Here is a 26,939-nt window from a genome sequence, read left to right on the forward strand (position 1 = left end):
TAATTGTTTCACGATCAGGCGAGATGGGATTATATATACAGTATGTTAGTTTGAAAATGTGACGAATCTGATATAAATTATATCAACATCTTACACTGTATGGATAAATTAGCGGATCTAGCCCACTGTAAAGTACATTGATAAATTAGGCGTGCACACTGCACGCACATATCACACCTAGTAGGCTCTTGCAGTAACCTTTTTAACATGTCTCCTAGTAATTAGTTGAATGTTTGGATCGGAATTGAACGAAATAACACAGAAATCAGGGTAGATTCATCCTCGGTATACTTTGTACCTATACTGGCGACGCAACAGCGGCACCATACTGATAGCATAAAAATATATGTATTTGTAACGTAGAGTGTAAGTGCGCGCTTTGAAGTCAAGCAATGATTGTAGAAGTGATGAGGTTGGTTCTTCTCGTCAGTACTGATTCAGTCCGTAGAATCGCTTTCGTCCGGGATTGCAGGCAGCTCACCGTGTCTTCTCGAGCCTGTAATTTTCAGTGGATAGGAGTTAATTAACTAAGAGCAGTATGCAATCGTGCACTGTCTGTTATAGCCTACAGTGAATTTCTATTATATCGTCAGTCCTCACCCGGAAGCCCCGGTAAAGCGTCGTCCGGATTTCTTCTTGCCGCCAATGCACCCATAGCCCAACTAGGACCAGCCTCATGCGTCGGCGTCCTTGGTAAAGGATCGCTGGGCAATCTTGATCTAAATCTGGAAATAGACATGAAGAATATGTCTGCGCGCGCTGACTCTAAGTGCGAGTGGATCAACTTGAAGTCTGAGCTAGCTATCTCAATTTCATGGTGTTTCATTAATAACTTTACTAAACTCCTTCCTATCGCTATGGTATGATAGTTTTAGGCTACCTGATGGTATTAAAACAAGCAAATCTGTAATTTCGTTCAACAAGGCTTTGTAGCTAGGCCTACAGCTTCTCTAAACTGAACCTTCAATCGATTCACCTTTCCCATATCCCATTCCTCAGACCTTCGCAACTCGAGTTTTCCATGAAACCCACGCACCCATTCGACATGATGGGGAATTTCTGGGCGCTGAAACCAATGGGCATTCTTCTGTCATGCTTGAACTTTCTGTTGCTCGTGTTCAAATATCTACTGCCTGGTTGATGTTCGCCTGCATCGTACGAAAGAAGACTTGTAATAAGAAGAAACTCAAATCTATGGGTCTTTCATCCCTCATTCTGGTATATCATTCTACGAGATTGCTCCGCTAAATATAGTTCAAGTTTCCTCCTTCTAATTACCTCAATCAAAATAAAGCCACCCTGCACTCACGTTTCGTATCCTGTAGCCTACCCTAGTTTTCAATAAGCTATAGCTGGATAGGCCTAGCCACTAACTTCCGCCCTCTCGTATAGCCTGCGTAAAATTACAAAGAAACTCAAAAGACTTATTAAGGCAAGTTTTTGTTGCAGTCAAATCCGTGGAATGTTGCATTTATTTTTCACAAAAGTTGCAACAAAAAGTTGCATTTATATTTCACGAAAATTGCACTATAAAGTTGCATTTATGGACAAGTTCCTTGGAATTATTAGGGTATGAGATGCTCGCATCGATCTGTATCCAAGGCAGTGCAGCAAAACACAATGTTGGCGACTTCAACAAAATCAATAGCCTGATGGATGTCAAATCAGAAAGGACCTCGAATTTAAACGACAGTGAAAAAATCTATTTACATCTATAGTACCAAATATTTCCAGGAAAAAGTTAGTTGCATGAAAAATCGAAAAAAGTTGCATAAATTTGCATGAAAAATTGAAAAAAAAATTTATGAAAAATCGAAAAAGTTACAAAAAGTTGCAGGAAAAATATGGAGAACAGTTGCAAAAAGTTACAACACAAGAATCTTCCAAACAGCTTAAAACACCATTCTACATAACTTTTGAGTATTTAGGAAGCTGCCGGAAGCTGTAAAAAAAGTTGCAAAAGTTGCAAAAACTTGCCCTCCTTATAACCTACACTATCATTTACACCTGCAACATACGTGCTGTATACAACCAAATTAACTAATTGTTTTATTGTCTTTTTAGCGATGTTAGCCTGTATCTTCACATTACCTATTGTCACGCTGACACTGAGTGATGAAGCATAGTACACGGCGTATATGATAAAGATCTTCTTCACAGAATGCAGTTCCGGAAGCTGCTTGTTTAGCATCAATTTACCGAGCTCGACGCTCAGCGACACGTCAAAACACTCGGTCCCGAATATCTTTATTTTTATCACTTTTTTTACGCCGTGTCTCATTCCTGTTATGCGATAAACGAACCTGAATTGAAAAGCAGAATTATATGGTCGCATAAATACGTTAAATTTTAATCGTGGTTATCGTCAATCGGGCTAACGTCACGACTTTATGTATAATAATGCAATTAAGTAGAAGTAGAAGCAACGTCGTAAATTTCTAGGCTACTCAAGTATAGGCCACTGCCGTGTGTTATGTATTTTGGTTGGATAAAAATAAAGACTCTCTCTCTCTCTCTCTCTCTCTCTAAAGTTAGTAGTGAAAACCGAATACGAAAAATAGAAGTACTGGTTATACTGACCGCCAGGGATATCTAGATATCCCTGACTGACCACATCTAAATGTAATATTTTCTCTTACTGTTTGTTCAACTGAATTTCGTTGACTCTCATCGGCTTCTGTTTGAAAGGGGCGCGGTCGGTGCTGTGATGGGTGAGATTAGCCAGAGAACCGATCATGCTGTATACTGATTTTCCGGATATTCGACGAATTGCCGAGCCAAATACGTTATCCTGAAAATATGATGTACATCATAAGTAGCCTATAGTGTTGCTGTCCCACATTGCGGGTCATTATAAGTTAAATATGAAAGCAAAAACTGGAGATGAAAGTTGGGCTACAATTCAATAACCTTTCTGACCCAATTTCCGCGGATTAGATCAGCAGTCTCTGCGACTTTTCAGAAATTTTGCAGAGACGACATATTTTCTATATTTGGGGCGCCAAAATTCGATACGTTACAAAAAATTAGGCTGTACAAATCTCATTAGAGGAATGTATGGTATAAAAATTTAAGCATCGCACGGATTTAAGACAGATGTTGCATGATTTTTAGAACGATAATAATTTTTGATGAATTCGGGTATGTCCTGCTCTAAAATGTTCAGATGTCGATTCTAGTTTAAGTATCATATCAAATAAAATTCCTAAAAGTCTTACCGCCTTTTTAAATTTCTTCGCTACTACCCCAAACGGCACGATATGATACGCCTCGTCTAGAAATGGTATCGCCACCCCTTCTTGGCCGAGAAGCTGATATCCGACGTAATTTCTGCACGAAACTGATTGTTGAGATATGATAATTATAGATAGGCTTATCTATCGAAGTTATACACACCTACAAAGCTCCCACGCCAGACCCGGATCGCAAGCAGTCAACTTGTCGAAAATTTCAGGCGCCATCGGGTCGTCTAGCTCCATTTTGCGTATAGGTATTCCAGCCTAGGCGATTTTGTTCCGTATATTAGGCGGCGTTCGGCTTGGATCCTAAGGCGCGTCTTCATTCATTTTTCATCATCAGGGTGCTATACGGATGCGAATAAATGTGAATTTTTACCGTCTGCAAAAAATAGCCCATTGTTACGAAAGAAAGAAGACACAACAGACAGCTAAATGCAGCAAATATTCTGATATCAAAAGCAAATAGTTTGAATATCAAAATGTTATAACTTTCTTTAACTTATTTCCCGTATTTTGTTTGTATTTTTCAATCGTTACCTTCGAAAATATACGATTTGACTATTTACGTATATTAGTGGAGCGTAACCGTCTGTTACTCGTTTCCACGGCAACTCTTTCTAGCACCCGCCAGCGGAATTCGAAACAAGATTCCAGGTTTGTTTTTGGGTTGGAATATTTTCTGAAGAACTCAGAAATAAAAACAGCATCGAAGGTAATCTGCAGTTATGACTGCTACGTCTATTAGTATGAAAATTGCATCTACAAATGGTTATTTTCTAATAGTACCGAATAGGATACTGCGATACTGCATGCTGTTTTCTTTAATAATTTGCTGAAATATGATCAGTTTAAAACACCTTATCATTGCGATATATTGAAAAGATAGAAGGGTGTCGAAGCGTCTTGAGATAGCATTTTAATAAGATAACGACCTTGGCTTAAAGCATGTAAATAAGAGGCATATACACTAGATTAAAAGTCATAGATGCTAAAAGGACAAGCGATGTAGCCTAAATCACAGTACCATACCAATCAGTTTCTAACTTGTTCAATATTTTAATTCTTTCATAAGCGATAAAATTCACCTTTAATTAGCCATATTTCATCGACTAGTATCGTCTTACATAGATTTGGGTCAATATAGCAATAAAAACCATATTGTTATTTTCAGTACAGTAGCATTGTGTCATCCTTCCGCGCCATATTCCGTACGGAAGCTCAAGAAGAAAACTGTTCAAAATGGTGAGTTCCAAAGTCTTCATTAGTATTTTTTGCAGAACAGCATAAGAGCTTTCTTTTTTGTGCTATAGTTTCCAGGTTATGCTCAGGACTACATTGAACCTTCGGTAAGTCATTTGTAAAACATTTCTGGATTAAAACTTCTGAATGTAGATTATGAGGTAGCTTTGCAATTGAGTGTATTGAATATTAGCAATCATGTTACGTATGCACTGGTTTTGTGATTGACAAATTGTTTCAAATAAATTACTGTTTAACCTACAAGCCAAATTTTGCTGCAAAATTATTTTGCAACATCGAAAAACAATATTGTGTACATGGAATTGTTTTCAGTGAGTTATCACACTCTCTGGTGAAGCAAGTATGACATTATATTGATATCGCTACCAAAAGCTGTTTCAATAACAAAAATCCTCACATACATTGTTACAATCATGATACTCTCAATGTTTTATAATACGAGTGCATACATTTGTATTTACTGCGTGTACCTTGTGATCCAAATGTTAACCTTGTAGTCTTTGAAGCTAATTCAGAGATCATGATTGCAGACCGCTCAAGATGAAAGATACGCCTTCATTGCGGAGTGGTACGATCCACAAGCAGCCCTGATACGCCGCTATCAATTCCTATTTTATCCAAAGGACAACAGCATTGAAATGGTAATTTGGCTTTGTGTTGCAGAAAAATTATAGTCGTATGTATTTCGATAGGTGGACAGTAATAAAGTACCGTAGGCTACTTCTTTATTTTGGATTCCTCTAGTTGCGGGTTTATGCCTACTTGTGTTATGTAGTCAAGTGGTTATGTTTTAGCACTATTTTCAGTTTTTGAAGAAAATCTACCTACTTTTTATGATTTGGATTCGATGATTTGGAAAGTAGTTTTCGGAAATATTTGCCAGGGTTGTAACCAAGTCACAAGTCCATCTCACTTTTATAGTTTTGACTCGAGTCAAGTCGAGTCATTTTCAATTCATCACCGAGTCAAGTCCAAGTCGGTGAGCAGAGGATGGAGTTCGAGTCACAGTGTTATGACTCAATTCCGAGTCCAAGTCATTGTGTTGACTGTTCAGTTTGAGTTTAAGCCGTGTTAAACCCACTTTTTACAACTCTGATTGCATTTTTAAATACCAGTACCAATAGGCAAAATACCAATAGTGTGGTAACTTTACTTTACTATTCTTTGAAATTACAATGAAATGTCGGTTCTGCACATTTCCCAACCAAATCCACGTTACAGAGGACTAATCGATTTTGCCTTACGCCTAGTTTGACATCAAGAACCGCCGAAAATTCCTGGCCCGTACCAAGTCAGACACAGTGAGACTGGAAGATATGTTTATCGGTAGCAAAATTCACGTTTACTCTCGGCAACTGACTTTCGTCGACTTTGGAGACAAATTCACGGAAGGAAAGGTCGGAATGAAAAATGAAAAGTAGGTGTCTTTCCAAGTGCTGTTATTTTTATCGTGTAGAAACATTTGTGTCAGGTATGGATTTACGTTATGTATATTGCATACAGTGGTGGAATCACCGTTTAAAGTAGTCACCGCACAGCACTGCCTCAAATGTGTGCAACATGCATTCATTCTATAATCAACACGATAGAGCAAAAATGTGTTTTTATAATTTGTCCATCTGAGCATTTTCCGCTGACCCAAGATGAATTCTTCGCTGCAGCATTATCTCGCAATTACTATACCTATTTATTATTCGTGTAAATCTAGCAATATTCATTATATCTCAAACCGCCATAGCTTTTTGAAAGTGGTAAATAATTTCGCTACTGCTCTGCTGAATGTGTTACAACCCATTCTAATACCGTACTATTTAATACAGATTTTGATACGAGGTATGAGTCCATTAAATTTCCCTATTTATCGGATTCAGAACTCTGGCTATTATCAAACCGGAAGCCATCGGCAAGGTTGGCGTTTTCTTCAACATATTAAACAAAAACGACATAAAACCGTGCAAGGTGAAGATGTTGAAATTGTCGAGGAAAAAAGTCGCGGAATTCTACGAAGAACACAGATCGAAGCCGTTTTTCAAGTAAATCTTCCTTGTTACAATCATATTATTGTCTATAATTACTTGATCAGTATACTATCCAATTATGTTGTGCGAAAGATTCACACCCTTTATTTTATTTAGCATTCTAATGAATGCAGTCAGTATGAACGTTACACGGTACCGGTACACAGTGAAAAGTAACGAAGTACTGTATCTCTAAAAGATAATTTCACGTCGCTATCTAATCCTTTACAGCACATTGCTGGAATACATGTCCAGCGGCCCGGTGATAGCCATGGAGTTGATGGGCACTGGAGTGATTAGTAAGTGGAGAAATCTGCTTGGACCTACTGATTCACAAAAGGCCAGGGAAACCGACCCTAACAGTATACGGGCTCGATTTGGCACCGATACTACCAGCAACGCCGCACATGGATCGGACAGCGAGCAATCTGCCAACAGGGTAGGTTACATGAGTATGATTTGTGGTATGGTGTAGAATTATAAAATACGGTAACACAAAATGAAGTGTTCATGGTAGTTTATTACATACACTCATCTAAGCTTTTCACTCATAAAGTGAAAATATATCATATTAACAAAAACAGAATTATTTCAAAAAGTTTGGAAATATGCTAAGAGGTGAATAAAGTAAGAATTCAAACTATGATTGTGACTTGATATGATTACTGAGTAATATATTCATATTGAAATAAACCCGAATATTTTCGGCTGTCACTCGTCAGGGGTGAATACAGCGTCTAGTAGAGATTTCAAAAGAACTTTGTGTAACAACTATTGTGTCAGCAAATATGACGTCACTGGGGATACGAATGTGGATATACAACTTCATTTTGAAATCTATACTAGTTGCTGACGATTACCCCTTAGGAGTTTCAGCCGAACATATTCGAGTTCATTTCAATATCAGTGTATTATTCAATTGCACCTCCAAGAAGGAGAATAGATGCAGTCAACTCAAATGATTACCATTATTTTATCAAGTGTAGGTTATTGTAATTGTTATGTGCATTTGGCTGACTTCATATGTTAGGTTCCAGCTATTTTTATCGGCAGATCGTAAAGATTATGGACCGTGTAATATTATATTCACAGGCTGCTTAAAAACAGCAACTTTGACGAATGTTTTCTTTGCTCTGTTTCAGGAGTTGGACTTCTTTTTCCCGCCATCGGGATCGGGTGGGTTCGACGTCACTTCGCACTTAACGGATTGCACGTGCTGCATTATCAAGCCCCACGCTGTTCGTAACGGTATCGAAGGTGACATCATCGAGGCTATTCAAAACGCGGGATTTCAGATATCCGCCATGGAAATGGTAAGTGTATGGAAAGGGAAACTCAACGGCAGGGCTGTAATGGCTCGAGTCGGGCTGTATTGACTCGACTTGTACTCGAGACTAGGACGGCCAAGACAGATCTTTCATTGTAACTTCGTAGAATAGTAAAGTTATCACATGATTCTTATTTCGTCTATCAGTCCTGATACTTGGAAAATAGGGCCAGAAACTGTTAAGACTGAAGAAAATTACTATGTTATGAATACGAGCCATTCTATATCACTGGAGCAGACTTGAAAAAAGTGGGTTGAACCGGATTGAACTCAAAACTGAACAGTGAACATAATGTCTTGAACTCGGACTCAAGTCACGACAATATGACTCGTACTCGATCCTCTACTGACTGACTTGTACTTGACTTGGTGGTGAATTGAAAATGACTCGAGTCAAAACTATAAAAGTGAGATTGACTTGTGACTTGGTTACAACCCTGGCAAAATCTACTTGAAGTAGCCTACTTGAAAAAGTAGAAGTACTTAGGTACTGACAGAGGTGGTCAGTAACGAAGTACTTCTACTTTTTCGAAGTACTCAAGTAGTTATCCTCTACTTCTGGTACTTACTCAAGTAGATCTGATTTTCGCTACTTCTACTTCTACTTCGTAATATTTTGTGATCTACTTACTTACTTCTCGCTATTTTCAGTTTGTCAAGTAGAAGTAGTTCAATCATTCAATCAGGAAGACAGCCTGAGGAATTTCGGGGCAGTTTTCGCGGAGTATCAACATTTAATTTTCATAAGAATTGAGTAAAGCACAGAATTTTCGTCGCGCGTCGCGCGCAGTGACTACGGAGTTACCAGTATGATTTCACGGAAGTATCGATGAATATAATTTAGATAGCGGGTTGGCGTGGTTCCGTTCACACAGGGATATCTAGAATTAGTTATCTAGATATCCCTGCGTTCACACCACATTGTCCCCCTTCGCCCATATGAAATAATTCATTACGGTATATATGGATCATCAAAACGTTTGAAACTGATGTTTTGCAATGTAGCATTTACTTATCATATCGTAATCTAGCATGTCCATGGCGCGTCCTAACCTGGCAAAGTGGACTCTAACATTTTTTGTTAGTTTTAGAGCTGATTCAGCATACCACCTTTGAAACTTTCTGGACCAAAGGCATGAAAAACGTGTTCCGCTTTTAGAAGTAATATTTATGTTTCATTTTCAATTCCCAGTACCATATACTTTGAGTTATAATTAAAATCAGTTATTTTGTCTGGATAACATACATGCTGAAGTATAAAAGCAAGTGTACTAATGCCTTTAATTTCCGGAAATAGAGCTACACAATATCGCATTTTTACGGTCCACCATATTTTTTATTATCGTTTACTAATCGCGCAAAGTGTTTACACCGTATCCTATACAACTTCTCCGTATTGCTCTCCGACTAAACTACGGACTTTATAATATGGGGGATGGCGCCATACCATGCTATTTTCTAAAACGTGCTGTTCGAGAAAACAGAGGATAAGTATCGCATTTCCATATCAATCCTATCATTTCTTCCCATGATGTGGACGGATGCTTATGCTATCGAAAATTGGATACCTGCTGCTATGCATAAATATGAATCAAGCTCGTCACCTTTCACAACTACTTACTTACTTGAGTACTTTTAAAGTCAGTAAATTCTACTTCTACTTCAAGTAGTTTTAGGGTGCTTATGGAAGAAGTACTTCTACTTGTACTTGAGTAGATTTTTTCGTCGCTACTTCTACTTCTACTTGAGTAGCTTTCTTGGCTACTTTGACCACCTCTGGGTACTGACCACGTCTTGTGCTCATTCTATCTTCTGGTACTCATCGTCACGCTCACCGACTCCGTAAAATTCTTAACAGTTCAACGTTGAAACTGCTAACGGCGAAGAATTCTACGAGATCTACAAAGGCGTCGTCAACGAATACCCCAACATGGTCACGGAAATATGCAGCGGCCCCTGCATCGCTCTGGAGATCACCGGCAAAGGCGGCGACACCACGGCTCAATTTAGGGAATTATGCGGACCGTCAGATCCCGTGAGTATATGTTGTCAGGGAGGTTCGAAATGTAGTTGTAGAATCGTTTCTGGTGTCAGAATTTGTTTCGTCAATTTACACGCATGCAGATCTGACTTGTTAAAAAAAAAACTTTTCTCTTCAAATGTTACTGGCTATTCGGTAAAACTGGTAAGCTGTCTAAAAAAATAACGATGCATAACAAATTTGGCTCAATTCCAACCAGTAGAAGAGAAGTTATAGAAGTACAGAATTTTACATTTGAAAAAAATAGTATTTACAGTGGCTAATTCCTCAATTTTATCAATTATGGAACTACCGATCGTAAATACTATCATTTCAAATCCCTAATCCACTTGTTGACACTGCTTACTTGAGGACTTCCTAGTTGCACTTGAAGTAGTTATGACATGTCTTGAAAATAGTCACTTCCACTTGTAATTGAGTCGAAATTTAAACAATTCTACTTGAATGCGAACGCAAACTGCGAAAAGCGCATCTGGTATTGATATCCACTTAGCCGAAAATTAGTGGCTCTAAACTTCAACCTGTCATGGCTGCTCGATTGTTATTAATGCGTTAATAATGGCTTTTGCCATCGGATCGGTATGTTTACTTTTATTTTACTGCCCGTTATTTCTGGGTGACAGTATCATCTTTATGATATATAGCCGAAATAATAAGAGAACAATTGAAATATGTCTTGCCAGCTTCAAAACAAAATCTTGGTTAGCCTAATTTATCATTTTGCCGAAATCATATTCTTGAATATTGTGATCACGCGATAAACTTGCTGTTAATAGTTTGCCGTAATAATCTTTCCTTATGACGTGATGTTTTGTATAGGAAATCGCCCGACATCTCCGTCCAAAGACTCTCCGGGCCATGTTTGGAAAAGACAAAATTCAGAACGCGGTACACTGCACGGATTTACCGGAAGACGGCGTTCTCGAGGCCGAATATTTTTTCCGTATTTTGAGCAACTGATCGCGCTCGACGCCTTTTTCTAATTGAGATGTTTGTCTTTGCTGTCGAGCCCCTCCGCGGGTTTCGCTGCACTTCTCTCCGTGAATTCGTACTTAGAAATCTTTATTTTAACGTTTCGAGACAATACAGCATGCGTAGACAGTGAATACAATGACTGCGAGGCAAATCTTTCATCGTACTTCGTGATCGACTGAATAGCGAGTGCACAGAATGTCGGGTATGCAGGATGTGTTGCGTTGTCCAGAGCTTCAATATGCAGTTGAATAGTATATTCAATTCATATTGAAAACCGACCGTTATCCTATCTAGTCTAGTCAAACAACAGGATTTACTCCATCCAAAGTATCTGCGTGGCGTTTGGCGTCTCAACGGGTGAATCGCTACATGACGCTTGTCGTCTCGTGTTTTGAGACCGGGTTTAACTCCTACTCGACACGAACCCACTGAAACTACTATTCTCATTCTGATGTGTGGAACGCCGATGCGCAATTGGGCATGTTTCGAAATTACATTATTCTATTTGGTTGTGAAACAATTAAATTACATTTTGCAACCAAAACGTCGTCGCCGTCCAATTTAAAATAGACGAATGACGAACTACGGTCGTCATGAACAATCTGAATGTTTTATCCAAACCTGCATCATAGCCTTTGGGCTGTGCCTGCAATCAAGCACAGTAATATCAGAGAGTAATCTTAATGCATAATAGTTTCAGCTTTTATAATAAGCGTTTTTAATAACAAACTGAAAAGTCATACAGCTTCTTTCGTTAACACAACGTGAGAGAAGACATTACCAATTTCCAACCGCATGCTGGCGGTAAAGATGAAGTACCTGAATATTTCAAAGGTAGCTCTGAAAGCCCAGAGATTACTATGCCAATTGCATTATCGTCTCCGACAGTAGTTGATAGAAACCGGGGAGTAATTATCTGAATTTGTGTTTTATTGGTTATTTAGAAAAAAATAATTAAGAATTCATTAAAATTTGCAACTCTCGAATCAATTTACCGTCCTTATGCGGTAATATTCCGGTTTCATAAACAGTTTCTACATCATTCTGTCCGCCAGTTCAGCGTTCTCGTTGAATATTTAAAGTAACGAAGTTAGCTATCAATCTCATTTATGCAACTGCAAAGCGCACGTCCCGTGACAACTGACAAGCATACTAAAGCGAGCTTTCGTTACTCTAGTTTGATGATTATTTCTTGAAATGGAGACTCCTCTGGAACTGCAAATGGATGAGATCATGGAACGGCCAGATGTTGTCGGCGTTATTGCGGCAGACGCAAAAGGATTATGTGTCGCTTCGCGGGGTATAATTGAATCTTCTCAAAGTGGATATGTCGCCGAATTATGTCAGAAGTCATATAAACTAGCGAATAATACCTCGGTAAGTGTTGTTTACAGTGATACTTAGTAAACTTGTAGATATTCTGTGCATTTATAAGCTATATGGTACCTTCAAATTCAGCCGTAATTGTCCTGAGTAACCTCTATCTAGCTATAGCCTGATCCCGGCAAGATAACTCGATAGGGTTGGTGCTCTCGCTTTACAAATGGGAAAAAAAGTTTACAAATGGGTAAGGATTTACTTTACAAATGGGCAAGAAAGTTTACAAATGGGTAAGGATTTACTTTGCAAATGGGCAAGAAGTTTGCAAATGGGTAAGGATTGATTTCACTTTGCAAATGGCTAAGAACGGTCAAAAATCGCGACAGGGTCCAGATCCAGATGGGTCCTCTCCCGCAAATTCGGCGAAATCCAAATCCAAATAAAAAAATCTAGATCTTCATCCAAAACGGACGTCAGTTAGTTCGTGCTACCATGTGACCCCCATCGCCAGATTCACCACCACTAATTCGGATAAATCCAAATCCAGATTTAGTTGGTGCGCTGTCAAAACTCACGACATGGTGGGGTCGTCAGCCCCCCCCCCCAGTTGAGCAAGGCCCAGATGAGGCCTCCCTCCACACATTCGGCGAAATCCAAATTCGAAAATGCGACCCCCGCATCCCCCATCACCACCACCAATTTTGATAAATCCAAATCCAGAATTAGTTGGTGCGGTCAGCCCCCCAGTCGAGCAAGACCCAGATGAGTCCGCCTCCCACAAATTCGGCGAAATCCGATCGTGGTCAAAACTCACGACAATGTGGGGTCAGCGCCCCCCCCCATACTTGGACACTAGCCAAGAGGACCCTCATCCCCAAAAAATACGGCGACACCCCTCCCGCACTGATCGACACCCCCTCCCGCACTGATTTTCTCTGAAGTTGCAATTGGGCAGGAAATTTTTCAAATGCGAAGGATTTACTTTGCAAATGGGCAAGCATTTACTTTTCAAATGGGCAAGTGTTTACTCTTCAAATAGGCAAGGATTTACTTTGCAAATGGGCAAGAAAGTTTGCAAATGGGCAAGGATTTACTTTGCAAATGGGCAAGAAAGTTTTCAAATGGGCAAGGATTTACTTTGCAAATGGGCAAGAAAGTTTGCAAATGGGCAAGAATTTACTCTGCAAATGGGAAAGAAAGTTTTCAAATGGGCAAGGATTTACTTTGCAAATGGACAAGAAAGTTTGCAAATGGGTAATGATTTACTTTGCAAATGGGAAAGAAAGTTTACAAATGGGTAAGGATTTACTTTGCAAATGGGCAAGAAAGTTTACAAATGGGTAAGGATTTACTTTGCAAATGGGCAAGAAAGTTTACAAATGGGTAAGGATTTACTTTGCAAATGGGCAAGAAAGTTTACAAATGGGTAAGGATTTACTTTGCAAATGGGCAAGAAAGTTTGCAAATGGGCAAGAATTTACTTTGCAAATGGGCAAGAAAGTTTGCAAATAGGCAAGGATTTACTTTGCAAATGGGCAAGAAAGTTTGCAAATGGGCAAGAATTTACTTTGCAAATGGGCAAGAAAGTTTGCAAATGGACAAGAAAGTTTACAAATGGGTACGGATTTACTTTGCAAATGGGCAAGAAAGTGTACAAATGGGTAAGGATTTACTTTGCAAATGGCCAAGGTTACTTTGCAAATGGGCAAGGATTGATTTCACATTGCAAATGGCCAAGAACGGTAAAAAACACGACAGGATGGCCTCTCCCCTCAAATTCGGCGAAATCCAAATCCAAATTAAAAACATGCAGATCTACATCCAAAACTGACATCGGTTAGTGTTGCTAGACCCCCCCATCACCACCACCATTCCGGATAAATACAAATCCACATATAGTTGGTGAACATGTCTTCAGCGTTCAATTTTATTCAAAGAAATTTCCATTACTAAACTTACACCAATCATCGAATATATATTCATTGTAGGAGGAACGAATAGGCCTAGCACACATCGTGGCAATAGTCGCAATAAAAAGATCCTTCCGGTGCAAATTGCCCAGGAGAACAATCCGTGTGGGTCCATCTTTTGCAATTGTTACATTCGACCTGGAAAAACGACTTGAATTACGTTGCGTAACAAAATGGAGTCTATCACTTAATACCCATTGTGTGCTGTCTCCTGGTGATGTCTTAGAGTAGCATTTCACACAATAATCAGACAACTCTTTCTCGTCTGTAGAGATAGTGGTTTACTGATTATACCGTAGCAGCCAATAAAGCTTGTAGATATATCTTTACTTGTTTCGTCGAGCAGAGTTTGTCCGAATTCCTTCCTGTACCCGACACAAGCATGCGTCGAATGGTTGAAGCCGAACTCTATACCTGCCGCAGGAATCGATGCTCCGCCATCTTTACAATACACTCCAGCAGCCTAAGTTACACCGATTTCAATAATTCACCAACTTTATCGTGGCGGCAAACTTGCCACGCGAAGTCATATATAGACATCACAAACCTTTAACACAAGTACGCCACAATTAAAACCATCTTGCTGAACTTCCGGTCTTGTTATTTGTCTTGTCGATTTCACATATCTTCTTGAAGAAAATGTTCGTTGGAATTTCCTGCCCATTTGCAACTTCAGAGAAAATCAGTGCGGGAGCGGGTGTACTCTGATGAAAGTATGGATTTTCGGGTTCGGGATTTGGTCAAATAGGCGAGTGGTCACCCACCCCCCGCACCGCAAACTTGGGCACTACCCAAAATGACCCTCATCCCCCAGAAATACGGTGACCCCTCGTCTATTTGACCAAATCCCGAACCCGAAAATCCATACTGATCCACGATCGGATTTCGCCGAATTTGTGGGAGGCGGACTCATTTGGGTCTTGCTCGACTGGGGGGCTGACCGCACCAACTACTTCTGGATTTGGATTTATCAAAATTGGTGGTAGTGGTGATGGGGGATGCGGGGGTCACATTTTCGAATTTGGATTTCGCCGAATGTGTGGAGGGAGGCCTCATCTGGGCCTTGCTCAACTGGGGGGGCTGACGACCCCACCATGTCGTGAGTTTTGACAGCGCACCAACTAAATCTGGATTTGGATTTATCCGAATTAGTGGTGGTGAATCTGGCGATGGGGGTCACATGGTAGCACGAACTAACTGACGTCCGTTTTGGATGAAGATCTAGATTTTTTTATTTGGATTTGGATTTCGCCGAATTTGCGGGAGAGGACCCATCTGGATCTGGACCCTGTCGTGATTTTTGACCGTTCTTAGCCATTTGCAAAGTGAAATCAATCCTTACCCATTTGCAAACTTCTTGCCCATTTGCAAAGTAAATCCTTACCCATTTGTAAACTTTCTTGCCCATTTGTAAAGTAAATCCTTACCCATTTGTAAACTTTTTTTCCCATTTGTAAAGTGAGAGCACCAACCCTCCTCAGATAACTTAGTCAGCCATGCCATGTATCCCTGTATTCCTTGTGCTTTTCTAAAGCAAATAGCTTACTTTTGGTGAGTGTGTATTTAATGGTGATAAGGAGTGCCAGACATAACAACTCTTCAATATTTATCTGATATATATATTATTTTTACAAACTTGCTATCTCCCCTACACTTATAGCTTTTATTTCGAGAATGCTTTCAGAGATTCACAGATCTAGTTTGAAAATTTAAAAATCATTCTCCAAAATTAATCAACACTGTACTGATGTTTTTTGACTTTTTATTTTGCGTGCATTGACCAATGAATATCAACAAAAAATTGTTATTTTTTAGAATCTACCAACAATTGTCTTGGACACAAACGAGGGTAAACCGTTATCTCTCATGATCAAACCGACAGATAACGTCTTTTCCGGTGTTTTGTTAAACCGCAAGACAAAGACTTGATTGTGACACGCGTAGGGCCTAAGGCCTTTTGAAGACCTGGTACTAAGAACTGGATTGAACGTTCTTGTGAATAAGTATGCTGATCTGTATTCCATTTACTCGTACTGGTTATTGATCTCATTTACTGATGCTGCCAGCATAGCGCAATTCAAACTAGATTATTTTGTGCCGTGGCATGTTTACGCCGAAAGACAACCCATCGTTTCGGAGTTATTGTCTCTAACAATTGTTCTTCCCTTCAATATTAACTATTGATAATCTTGCTAGTCATCTATAATTCTTGAAAACTTATTCAGAACCTGCATAAAACTATGTGTTGGCTATTATAGGTTGACCAGAAACTTGGATAAGTACCGTATCATGTTTTACATCCCATCCCAACATAGCTACGGTAGTAGCCTAATGTATTTTGTGTCAGCTCATGTCTATCATTGTATGTTAATGGAAATTGTGGCGCAATGAATAATACTCGCTTTTGAACAATATTTGTGTTGCAAGTTGTGGATTAGTCAGTGTTTGAATATTGCGATGTTATAAGATTTGTGGCATTATAGATGTAAATCTGGTAGTTGGTCATCAGACTGCTCGGTTGTGATGTGACATCGGCTTGGTCAAGCCTTGGGAGCAGTACTGTTCCCCTTAAATAAGCATCATGATTGATCTGCTGATACTATACCTGGTCAACTACACTTTTTCGCGCTGCGTACATTATGACATATAGAATTATATTTGGTAACATAAAATATCCTATTGAATATGAATAAATATAAATTTGAATTCATTTCTTTTTTTCGTCTTTAATCGCAAAACTGTGTCGGTGATATGAGTATTTCCATGGATTGTGTTTCGGGTAAGGTTCCTGCAAAAGAAAAATGAACTAGGTTGCCATCACATAGCAGACGAGCTAGTATGAGTATGGTGTAAGGACAGGTGGTCGAAGCTCAAATTAGCAATCAGCGGTCCTGAAATAGATGTAGAAGAAATGTGAATTTCTACTCTAATGCAATTTTAGTAGTATTGATTTCCAAGACTTGACAAAATTACTTGGATTGTAAGTAGTTAATCTGAGTGGGTCACTTAGAAATTGCAGCATGCACGTTCGCTGTTAATGCAACATGGTTAATGACATTACAGACAGGTACAATTTTCAAAAATAATACCAGTTACTGTGGAACAAGGGTCTGTTTTGGCCAGTTGCTATGACAATTTCAATCATACAGGTGAGTAAAACTACTTAGTACGTCACAAAATCAAAATTAAGTAGCTTTGTCGAAAACACATAGTGGGAGAGGTCTAAAACTACAAGCACTGAAGTGAAAGTAGGTGAAAAACCTACTTGAGTAGTAGGCTATTAACATCGCCTAGGCCCAGGTGGGTGTCTCATTTCAAGTACTACTCCAAGTTGTTTCGACATCTTCTCGTTGTATCGCAGTCTTGTGGTGTTTTGAGATGATGAAAGTACTAATAAACTGATACTCCGTAAAAGTACTTCATTACCAGGCGACCACCAGTGGGTGTTTACGTGCAAACCACGCAACTTGCTTATTTGATGGATATAATTCTATCTGGACCCAGCCACCATAATGGATTTAGTAGAATTAGGCATGAATTGCCGACACTGATCAAACGAATTTGCGCCTTTTACCTGTGAGTCGGCCAGTACTTGGACATCCACGACATCTCGTTCTTCACTGTCGTCCAACCATCTTGTAACGTTCGGTTCGATACTAATGATGCCTTCTTCCGGGACTGAGTATACTTTTGGAAAACGCCTGTGCCGCGGTGGGTCTTCGGTTGGATCTGACGATGGAGAAATATTCGTATATTATCGTTCGTATAAGCTGTCAAAGGATATACCTCCTGCATAATCTCCTCTGTATATGCTGTAACTGGATTGGCGTTCGCCAGGTACTCTCCATTCGGTCAAGTTGTCTGACTTGTGCTGACTGAGTTCTTGGGTTGCTTTCTTCCTTCCAAGTCCCTGTTCGCAAGAGGAAAGCATTATCCGGGGGGGCACAAGGATTTGAGTAGGTCTACTCAAATCTGAATCGAGTATTATTTCAAATGATGAGTCGAATAGTGAGAAGATGATTTATCAATTACTGAATTATACACTCCAGTCCGTGCTATAGTAAGAGTTGATTTATCAACGAGAATAATAAATACGCTCGATACTAGGGATAGTGTGATGTGACGTTCGTGTTCTGTGTGTGAACCTCCGAATTGAAGGTTCTTATTAACGGCGTAGCCAGAAAAAAGGCCGTAGAATCTCGTTCGCAAACTGTGAAACATTTTATAGAAATTACACTGAATCTATCTTGGCCTTACTTGCAATAAATACTCCCCTTCGTGCTGGATCGTATGGCGATTGTCGTGAAGCGAAAACGGGTTACCATCGATATAGTTGTCCTGTAAAAGTTCGTTAGTGAGGAAAGGTGCTTCAAGAGATGATGCGACTACCAATGTACCTGTTCTCGCATTATATGATTTACCGGGCATCTGGCCGTACTCATAATATGTGCCTTTGTATTGTACACGTCTTCAAGCATGATTTGTGTTGTAGTTCTCGTTTTACTGCCATCTACGTTAATTTGGCAGGACGGGTGGTGAAACTGAAAGCATGAATCAAAAGTTAAAAATCATAATAGTGAAATATTCATTTCGTCCAGTTCACACAGTAAATCCAATGACGTCCAATGTTTCTAGAGCGGGGGCTCCCAACTAGGGTTGCATTTAAAACAAAAATCAATTCAAAACAAACATGTTTATAACAACGTCCTGTTTTTTTTGTTTTCTTTGAGCCATGGTGTCACGAATATTTAATTGTGATGTCATAGGGGATTGACATTGACAATTGAAAATACAGGGTAAATATAGGTCTTTTGACAAAATATCTGTACTATTGCGGTTAAACCGACTACTGTATTTTGAGGGTTCCAACCATCCCATATCAATTTACGTCGGCTATATCGGGTGGTAATTGTCCGTAGGCTCATACAACATCTTTTTGGTAAGTATTTACACAATTCTGGCATAATTTTACAACTTGAAAAAAATTGCTTTTTTACACAATTTGTCACAAATGTCGAGTATTAATCTTAATGATTCGAGTCGAGTAGTAAAAGACTATTTTTTCGAGTACTGAAATTATACGCTCCGCGCAACTGAAAGTTAATTTACTGACGAGAATTATATAGTTTTTATACTATTTTCCACTGAGGAAGCCTTGGTGATTGGCTGTGTCGCATCATACGAGACATAACACAAAGCTACGAACGTTACTGGAAATAACACAATTCCGAAGTCATGATCATCCCACAGCATTGTCAAGAAGTGCAATGAAATCGGTATGGTCGAAAAAATACCAAATTATATTTAATGTGACGGATAACAAGAATTGAATAGTATATTCATATTAAAATGAACCCGAATATTTTCGACTGACACTCGTCAGGGGTAATCGTCAGCAACTAGTAGAGAATTGGAAAGAACATTGTATATCAACAATCGTATACAACAAGAATTATGTTCTTTGTGGTGGCATAAAAGGTACATATTTGAACTTCGACATAGTGCATTCTGTTGTGACGTCATAACGAGTGATACTCGATTCGACTCGAAGCGTAATACGTGATTCAGAATCGAATAACTTAGGGACTCGATTTTTCCCAGCCCTACTCACGGTCCATGTGGTAATCTGGCGACTATATGCGCGGTTATAGCAATTATGCAATTGAGAACTCGACAACCTCCGTCTATCAAGACTATAGCAACGTATACAGGTGTTTTCGAACGCTTTGTTAATCTATATCCAATCGACGTAGCAAACTAGTGCTACTTGAAATTTTGCGTCACGCGAAATACAGATAATGACACAAGAGTAATTCGTCCGCGCCGAGCGAGTATATTTATGTATGTATATAGTATATACTGTTAACACATAGCACTACCGTCTCTTGTAGTTTTCCTGGAATAATAATAATAATAATATAATAATTTATAGAGCGCCGAATATAACAATATGTCATTACTACACTAGGGCGCTGTACATAAGAGGCAATAAAATATAAAAGTAAACGATATGTATAAAAGACGAAGTGCATAGTTGTAGGGCGGAATGAACACTACTCTAGTTCGAACGCTCGTGTGAATAAAACGGTCTTGATTTTGCGTTTGAAAACATATAGCGAGTCACATAGTCTGATAGAAATTGGAAGATTGTTCCACAGAATGGCGGCCGAGGAAGAAAAGGTTCTCGCGCCGTAGGCCGATGTTCTGACTCTTGGAACTGACAAGCAGAGCATTTGTGACTGAGAACGTAGCGCTCTTCCGGGATTTGTCATCCATTGTCACTAGCTCACGAAGATACGCTGGTGCACTTCCCTCGATGCATTTGAAGACGTACAGAAGAAGCTTGTATTCAGACCTAAATTTCACGGGTAACCAATGAAGGGATCTAAGAATCGGCGTTACGTGATCACGCTTCCTCGGAAGGATAAATTCCATTGCTATTGATTTCTATGCACCCACACTTTAATCTCCATAGCGGTGGCTAAACATCAATCATGCTTTATATTGGTTGGCGCTTTAAAATGACGTTTCCACTGATCCGATACGTTGTTTGCCGGGTTCGAATTCCTCAAAGGCCGTTTTTTTTTATTTCGAAAAATGAGCCAAAATTGTCAGAAATGGGGCAACGATAGCATCCAGTTAATTAACATTCTTGTAACAGTAATTAGTATTTAAATTCCGTATCCACGACCCCAAGAGAATACGCGAACGACCCCATTGAGGTCGCGACCCCTAGGTTGGGAATTTCTAGAGCTTGACCATTATTTGCACCTAATAAATTGGGTATAGAGGTTTTCACGAAGAAAGTACCTGGGTCGGTTAAAATTTCGCCCATATACAAAGCAATCAGCGTTAGGCCTATAACTACAGTATTGGGCTTCGAAAATCATTCAAGATTTCGCGCGGTGTTCAGTTCATTCCTGCGATCAAATGCTTTATTAGACCAACCGTTTGCAGGTCAAGACAAAGCTTGGCCCTCTCGGCTGTGACCACTGCTGGATTGCGAAGTTAAGAATGAGCAACGACGATATTAAACCGAACGAACGCTTAATTAGCATTAGCAAAGCTAAATGATACAATATAACTTGTATCTCCAGTCCAGTCCATCCATTCCTGCTATTATGAGTGTCTTATGCGAATTGCCGCGAAACAACGATATAATCAAGGATACAAATGTTGGGACCATTGTACGGTGCCTATAATTACAATATACTATATGTAATATGAGACTGTAACGAGCCGAAGGAGGCCTTTGAGATGAAATATTACATATCATCTTTATCATGGTATGTATTCGACTGGTAATTGCGTGCTTTGTTGGACTAATTATCTTGGATATATCTGGTCTTGGCATGGACATAGGGATCTAGATAACTTGGATAACTTGGATAACTCCCGGTTACAAGATGAATGTCATATCTGATCTTCGTGTTAACTTAATACCGCTATATCAATTCGGAAATAACCATTATTCAATATTATACGGGTATGGTTATTGCAAAAATTAACAGCGTATTCTGTATTTCATATGGCGCGCGTTCTCCTATGTAAGGTGACGTCACGTTCCCTGATGTAGGGTCCGCAACAGAGAGTCAGCGAATACGTTGGCCTGAATTTTATTCTTGTAATAGAATTAACATCTGCATATTTCAAATTAGGCAATCAGTTCTTGACGACGTAACAGCGTCGGTGAAAAGGGGACATAGGCTACATCGGACAACGGTCTCCAGTATATTAACATTGAACACTGAACAGATTGGCAGACAGGGTTGCGCACAATCAGAGCCAATGATTGCACGCGATTGGTGATAGGTGGTGTCCAGAGAGATAGTGTGTATAATAGTTATGGTTAGTATATCGGGCAAAACTATTCTTTGAAGCGCATTCGCGGTTTTTCATTACTATCCCTAACTAATATTATTCATATTTCCCAGATATAGGCCTTGCAACGCGTTTTTTTTTCTTCATCAAACTCACCCATATTCCGTCTTTCTCCACCGAAGGTGCATGAATCCTTCCCTTTGGCATTGCTTCAATATAACAGCACTGTCACCTTACTTCGCAAATACAACTGACCAGACTGTTTACGTTCAAGAACACTTTAGTCGCGCGATGGCTCTTACAGAAGCCAGTTAGCCTATTGTGCTCACTGTGTAGTCGAGTAACAAAACATTCCATTTTGAATCACGGCTGAGCTTGTAAAAACGTAACACGATGCGCAAACCAAATACAATGTGCGGTGCTTAGTATGGAGAGAACTATTCTATAGGCCAGTAGCCTTTGGTATAAATCTTTAACACACCTTTGTTCGGAGCAATAGGTGTGTTTTGTTATTACATTCATAGAGGAGGTAATGTTTTGTCTTCGTTGCCTAAATTGTTTGTTTGCTAGCAAAGTGCCTCGCAAAATAGATAATGAATTTCGATGATAAAGTGATGCGCGTAATGACATACGAAGCACAATCACAGAGCTAGCCGGTATTATCATTTCGGATATTGAAGATTTGAAAGATGAAACTATATCAATAGAAGTATAGGCCTATATGCTGACGCGAAAAGCATTCATTTACTTTTAATTCAGATACAGATAACTGTTCTGTCGTTGACTAGCCTACAGACCTTCGTACCGCGATCCTGAAGCATGTGAGTTACAATCCTTATGCAACCAAACATGTGATCTATATTTACTGAAGTGCTTCTGCTGAATAAGTTGTATATGCATTTAATAAAAGAAATTTATTCATTGTAAAAACTTGTCTCAAAAGGGTGCGGCGACATACGCCTTACATGAAGAACACAATATATGCGATCTTATCAACTAAATAGCCTCTATAACTATATGTTAGTAGTGTTCTGTATTTACAACATAGAAATTGAAAAATATCATATATATAACCATACAAATTATCAAATCTCATGTGTTGCAACGGGCCGTCATATAGCCATCTATATTCTGTAGTAGTGATATAAATTGTAATTTGAATTAAACCGGACATCGAATTGAAACAAGTGTCGTATATCGTTGACGATGAAACTCAACTTATCAATCATGTGGAAGAAAAGCATTCGGTAAATATAGAGAATAAAATCAATTTCAAAAGTACGAACAAAGATAAGACATTTTCGCTTCGCAGTGCCATCTGTTGAAGCCTTTTCTGTCGACGTAAACGCAGCTTCCGTTTTTATTTCCAAGTCGCTTTCCCACCACAGACTGGGGCAGAAATGTAGCTGTCTCTTTTTTACTGGTTTCCCAACGACCTGATAAACCGATTTAGTGAGGTTAATCGGAAATGAACAGCTGACAGAACGTCTCAAGCCATAGCAGAGGCTAGTTAGACGAGATAATTTTAATGTGTAGGATATTATATAGACCAGGGGTCAGCAACGCCCAATGGAAAACTGCGTTCGTATGTCCCTTATGAAACCCTTCCTTGCTTCGACTTTCAAATCTATCATTTGAATATCTGCTACTGCGACCACGGGCGACTTATTTGGTTCTCTCTCGCGGGCCGCACCGGTAGCCCGAGGGCACCGCGTTGATGACCCATGTTATAGACGCTATATATGTATCTAATGAATGATATGGATTGGAAGATGGGAATACAAGATCGATACGACTTTTCGGTACACTATTCATACATTTAGTTATTGAAAAGTTAGGGAACTCACCTTTTTCTTTGTTGTAAGTGGCATCAATAAAGTACAATTCCGATGGAAATTTGATGCTCAATCTCCGAAGCAATTCTTTGTCGTCCGGAACGGCCAGTTCCCCTCCCTGGATATAAATATGCTTGCAATACAAGAAATTCAAGACCAAGTGTGTCATTCGATCTTTCGGTGTAATGTTAACTGAACATCATCGAGTTGGATATTTATCATCGTACATGGATATTATATAGGTATCCCTATACTTGGTCGCGCTTGGGTTTAAGATATCCGGCTAAGCCATAGACTCTGGGTATGCCACACTCATATCTATGTCATTATCTGTTGGAATTCATAAACAAGTACACAGGCCTCGGCATATATACATGACATTCTTTTTCTACGAAATTTAAGATAATATGCGTTCTGTGAATAAAATAATGCAAGGCCGAGATAATACGAAAACTATATATACCTTCTGCGAGAGTCGGAAAGTCTTATTTTAACGAAACTGGAATCGGACCATACGACAACCACTATAAGTTATCGTAGACCCCGATTGAATCTAATGCGTGCCAGTGATATCTTCGTAACTTCCCCAAAATCACGCTGTATTTGAAATCAAAAGATTAAAAAAGACGAAATACCTTCTCCTTGCAACTCTCCACAGCCTCCGAATAGTTTAGTTTATCACGCTCGATCGCAAAACACCGCGTCCCATTCCCAACCCCTTCACGCGGACATCCAACTCGCCACGCCTGGCCCATGGCCTTGCCTATCTTATCTTTGTCTAAGCTTCTCATCAGGTCCGTATTTTCTTTCATTTCTTGACGCAGATCATCTATGTGACGATTTACCGTGTCTGAGAAATAAAAGTATCTCTATATCAGAAGAGCTTCTTGGAGGTACAGACAGAACTTCAATATACATTTGAAAAGTATGTGGCCACACTGTGTCAAAACGCGACCAAAGTGTCAAAACGATTTGATTGAAGTAGCCTTACTATAATCAGGAATTTCTGGAAATACACCACACGTCTCCAATCAAAGCAGAAATCAAAATCAACTTCAATTTGCACTACTTATAATACATTATGTGTACACTATCCTTAAATATGTCTTGAGAATCCAGATCTCATTTCGGAGAAGAGTACTCGATATGGAGGCATTACCCGTAAAATCGACGGTATCGTTCCGGAATCGAAACAGGTATTTGAAATTCTTGAAACTGATCCGCGTCACTTCGTCTAAAATCCGACGACTCCGCGACAGCTCGCTCCCGAGATATGTCATCTGAATATCACATGTATTTTAAACGATCTGTCTTATATCGGCTTGGCACTATTTATGTATGTTCCACGGTATGTTATTATTAGTAGAGTCACTTATGAAACTATATGGATGCATTCATGCAAGCATGTTTAATATCTTTCGGAAGGGCATAATTGGAATGGGCGAAATCGATGTGTTTATATCAAACAGTAACCTGCCAAAATTACACAGCGAAACGTGTAGACAAATACAGTCAGAGATGTTGAATGCGTATTCAGCATTGGGAGCTTGTCATTAACACTTTGAATGTGTGTTTAACAGATAGTACAGAAACCGAGTTGAGAAACCGACTTCGCAATGCGATTTCACGTTCAAACGGATCGCAGATCGCGGCATTTAGGAATACTGAATACACTAATCAACTAAATGAGCGGATACAAAATGTTCTAATCCAAATCAGGCTTCGGATTCAAGATTCAAGTCCGAGTTAATTTTGTGTTAAGTACAAAAGTCCTGCAATGACTGAAGGTTTACGAAAATTTAGTATATTCGATCGTAATCCGGTCAAAATAATCAAATCGGTTATGCTAATAACCAACTCCAAATCCATACCCAATTCTCTTTATTATATAATTCTATCTGTGGCGCAGCAAATAGAAACGAGGTTACGGGCGTCCAGTTGGATGCCCCATCCTTTGATTCATATAGTTAAAGCAATCAGAGGTTGACAGTGACTATAGCGTACTGACCAGAGGCGTGTGGGAATGGGAATTGTACTGGCACAGTGGGTCTATATACTTAGCACGAGCTTTCGAGCAAGAGCTTTCGTATCAGTGACTAACATAGTACTCATCATTCACTAGCGGAGATAGCGGAACATATGCCATTATATATAGTATATTTACCGTAGTAACGCATAGACAAGATGTGTTCAAGAAAGCACCACCAGTCTTGCAACTGCTTATTAACGATGCCAGATGTAGTGTATGCCATGTATTCGAAACAAATTCGCATTGCACTCACCGCACAGATTGATGCGACATGAAGGACAACCGATGTCCCGATCAGTAAGCCATAAAACAATCGCTTCTTCGATTCCATGTTTACGTCAGAATCGTTGTCGCGGTGACGATTGTGACGCTTTTGGTTACGGCCGTTTGTCGCCCTGCCTAACCTCTGATTGGGCCCCATTACTATTACACGCTTATTAAAGTCAAATTCTACTTTACGGGAATTATTGCGCGGCATCGTTTTGCTCCTACAACACAAATCTAATAGAAATTTGTGCGATTCAAGTATCGGTTTAAATAGGGTTGATTCGAACGAGTGTGACATGGGATTGATTCAAGTGCACTACATCAGAATAGACCGTGCCTGACTTGAAAGCTATGTATACATCCTCATCAATCTGAATAACATGTTTATCAAATTTCGTGGTTGTGGTCACAAGTATTCACACTTACGATGACAACAATAGTTAGCTAGCTAATATCAATGTAAGAAAATTATTAATGTTCTAGTCGGCGTGCCCTATGGACATATTCCTGTCTTTTCATTGCATCGCATTTTTTGTGGTGCATTGAACTGATCAAATTGCTAATAAACCAATGATGATGAAATAAATATAATAATTATAATAATGTTTAAATATGGTCGAATTCATCGTTTAAAATACTGTCGTGACGGTTCGCCATATTAGTAAAGGTTAACATCCACTGCTTCATTCGATTCATGTTGATAAGACTGTAAAATTTGGCGCGTTATTGATGGCCATTTTACATTATATAGTGTTTACAAATCGCTAACATGCAGGCTGTTGCTTCACGTCGAAAACCGATTAATGTGTTTACCGATGGGCATTGAATATATCCATG

General features: G+C 39.4%; 5 protein-coding genes and 1 long non-coding RNA gene across 13 annotated transcripts; 2 read left to right on the forward strand and 4 right to left on the reverse strand.

Moving 5' to 3' along the window:
- Window positions 1-334: 334 nt before the first annotated feature.
- Window positions 335-3,617, reverse strand: LOC145456194 (uncharacterized protein C11orf42-like). Its single transcript, XM_080334279.1, has 7 exons — window positions 3,397-3,617; window positions 3,219-3,330; window positions 2,640-2,791; window positions 2,092-2,303; window positions 977-1,148; window positions 601-725; window positions 335-496 (listed from the first exon to the last, which is right to left on the reverse strand). Exons 1-7 carry the CDS (start codon window positions 3,477-3,479, stop codon window positions 438-440), a joined length of 915 nt encoding a protein of 304 aa, XP_080190405.1. The 5' UTR covers window positions 3,480-3,617; the 3' UTR covers window positions 335-437.
- An 82-nt stretch (window positions 3,618-3,699) lies between these two features.
- Window positions 3,700-11,011, forward strand: LOC145456187 (nucleoside diphosphate kinase 7-like). Of its 8 annotated transcripts, none has more exons than XM_080334260.1 (10): window positions 3,700-3,951; window positions 4,411-4,481; window positions 4,550-4,585; window positions 5,030-5,140; window positions 5,750-5,916; window positions 6,371-6,532; window positions 6,749-6,956; window positions 7,660-7,830; window positions 9,703-9,879; window positions 10,705-11,011. In XM_080334260.1, the coding sequence occupies exons 2-10, from the start codon at window positions 4,479-4,481 to the stop codon at window positions 10,843-10,845; spliced, it is 1,176 nt and encodes a 391-aa protein (XP_080190386.1). In that variant the 5' UTR covers window positions 3,700-3,951; window positions 4,411-4,478; the 3' UTR covers window positions 10,846-11,011. The 8 variants fall into 8 exon arrangements, with proteins under 8 accessions (XP_080190386.1, XP_080190389.1, XP_080190387.1 ...); XM_080334263.1 differs by having other exon boundaries at window positions 4,416-4,481; XM_080334261.1 differs by having other exon boundaries at window positions 3,700-3,897; window positions 4,416-4,481.
- A 954-nt stretch (window positions 11,012-11,965) lies between these two features.
- Window positions 11,966-16,860, forward strand: LOC145456209 (ragulator complex protein LAMTOR5-like). The gene is made up of 2 exons (XM_080334301.1): window positions 11,966-12,237; window positions 15,966-16,860. The coding sequence occupies exons 1-2, from the start codon at window positions 12,058-12,060 to the stop codon at window positions 16,077-16,079; spliced, it is 294 nt and encodes a 97-aa protein (XP_080190427.1). The 5' UTR covers window positions 11,966-12,057; the 3' UTR covers window positions 16,080-16,860.
- LOC145456219 (uncharacterized) lies at window positions 14,077-14,805 on the reverse strand. The gene is made up of 4 exons (XR_013920527.1): window positions 14,698-14,805; window positions 14,481-14,613; window positions 14,345-14,415; window positions 14,077-14,288 (listed from the first exon to the last, which is right to left on the reverse strand). It is a non-coding gene; the product is annotated as an uncharacterized LOC145456219 (long non-coding RNA).
- Window positions 16,784-22,322, reverse strand: LOC145456202 (testis-expressed protein 36-like). The gene is made up of 6 exons (XM_080334291.1): window positions 22,128-22,322; window positions 18,548-18,691; window positions 18,408-18,488; window positions 17,937-18,060; window positions 17,725-17,879; window positions 16,784-16,938 (listed from the first exon to the last, which is right to left on the reverse strand). Exons 1-6 carry the CDS (start codon window positions 22,176-22,178, stop codon window positions 16,858-16,860), a joined length of 636 nt encoding a protein of 211 aa, XP_080190417.1. The 5' UTR covers window positions 22,179-22,322; the 3' UTR covers window positions 16,784-16,857.
- Window positions 22,323-22,855: 533 nt separating this feature from the next.
- LOC145456193 (uncharacterized) lies at window positions 22,856-26,599 on the reverse strand. The gene is made up of 5 exons (XM_080334278.1): window positions 26,089-26,599; window positions 24,966-25,086; window positions 24,442-24,656; window positions 23,819-23,924; window positions 22,856-23,407 (listed from the first exon to the last, which is right to left on the reverse strand). The coding sequence occupies exons 1-5, from the start codon at window positions 26,398-26,400 to the stop codon at window positions 23,244-23,246; spliced, it is 918 nt and encodes a 305-aa protein (XP_080190404.1). The 5' UTR covers window positions 26,401-26,599; the 3' UTR covers window positions 22,856-23,243.
- Between the last annotated feature and the right edge of the window lie 340 nt (window positions 26,600-26,939).

The sequence above is a fragment of the Botryllus schlosseri genome, chromosome 14, assembly GCF_051294905.1.
Source record: "Botryllus schlosseri isolate E-star chromosome 14, Bs_hap1, whole genome shotgun sequence".
Classification (NCBI taxonomy): domain Eukaryota; kingdom Metazoa; phylum Chordata; class Ascidiacea; order Stolidobranchia; family Styelidae; genus Botryllus; species Botryllus schlosseri.

Coding starts and splice junctions, on each gene's coding strand:
- LOC145456194 (XM_080334279.1), bottom strand. CDS start 3,479: ATGGAGCTAGACGACCCGATGGCGCCTGAAATTTTCGACAAGTTGACT. Junction 2,304..2,639: donor GAAATTCAGTTGAACAAACA/GTAAGAGAAAAT, acceptor TTTTCAATTCAG/GTTCGTTTATCGCATAACAG. Junction 497..600: donor CGCTTTACCGGGGCTTCCGG/GTGAGGACTGAC, acceptor TGAAAATTACAG/GCTCGAGAAGACACGGTGAG.
- LOC145456187 (XM_080334260.1), top strand. Junction 4,586..5,029: donor AGGACTACATTGAACCTTCG/GTAAGTCATTTG, acceptor TCATGATTGCAG/ACCGCTCAAGATGAAAGATA. Junction 6,957..7,659: donor GCGAGCAATCTGCCAACAGG/GTAGGTTACATG, acceptor GCTCTGTTTCAG/GAGTTGGACTTCTTTTTCCC.
- LOC145456209 (XM_080334301.1), top strand. CDS start 12,058: ATGGAGACTCCTCTGGAACTGCAAATGGATGAGATCATGGAACGGCCA. Junction 12,238..15,965: donor AACTAGCGAATAATACCTCG/GTAAGTGTTGTT, acceptor GTTATTTTTTAG/AATCTACCAACAATTGTCTT.
- LOC145456202 (XM_080334291.1), bottom strand. CDS start 22,178: ATGCCAAAGGGAAGGATTCATGCACCTTCGGTGGAGAAAGACGGAATA. Junction 18,489..18,547: donor ATCATATAATGCGAGAACAG/GTACATTGGTAG, acceptor GAACTTTTACAG/GACAACTATATCGATGGTAA. Junction 18,061..18,407: donor AAGGGGAGTATTTATTGCAA/GTAAGGCCAAGA, acceptor TCTTGCGAACAG/GGACTTGGAAGGAAGAAAGC.
- LOC145456193 (XM_080334278.1), bottom strand. CDS start 26,400: ATGTCACACTCGTTCGAATCAACCCTATTTAAACCGATACTTGAATCG. Junction 23,925..24,441: donor TGGAGAGTTGCAAGGAGAAG/GTATTTCGTCTT, acceptor ATTTATATCCAG/GGAGGGGAACTGGCCGTTCC. Junction 23,408..23,818: donor CACTTACAACAAAGAAAAAG/GTGAGTTCCCTA, acceptor TCGGTTTATCAG/GTCGTTGGGAAACCAGTAAA.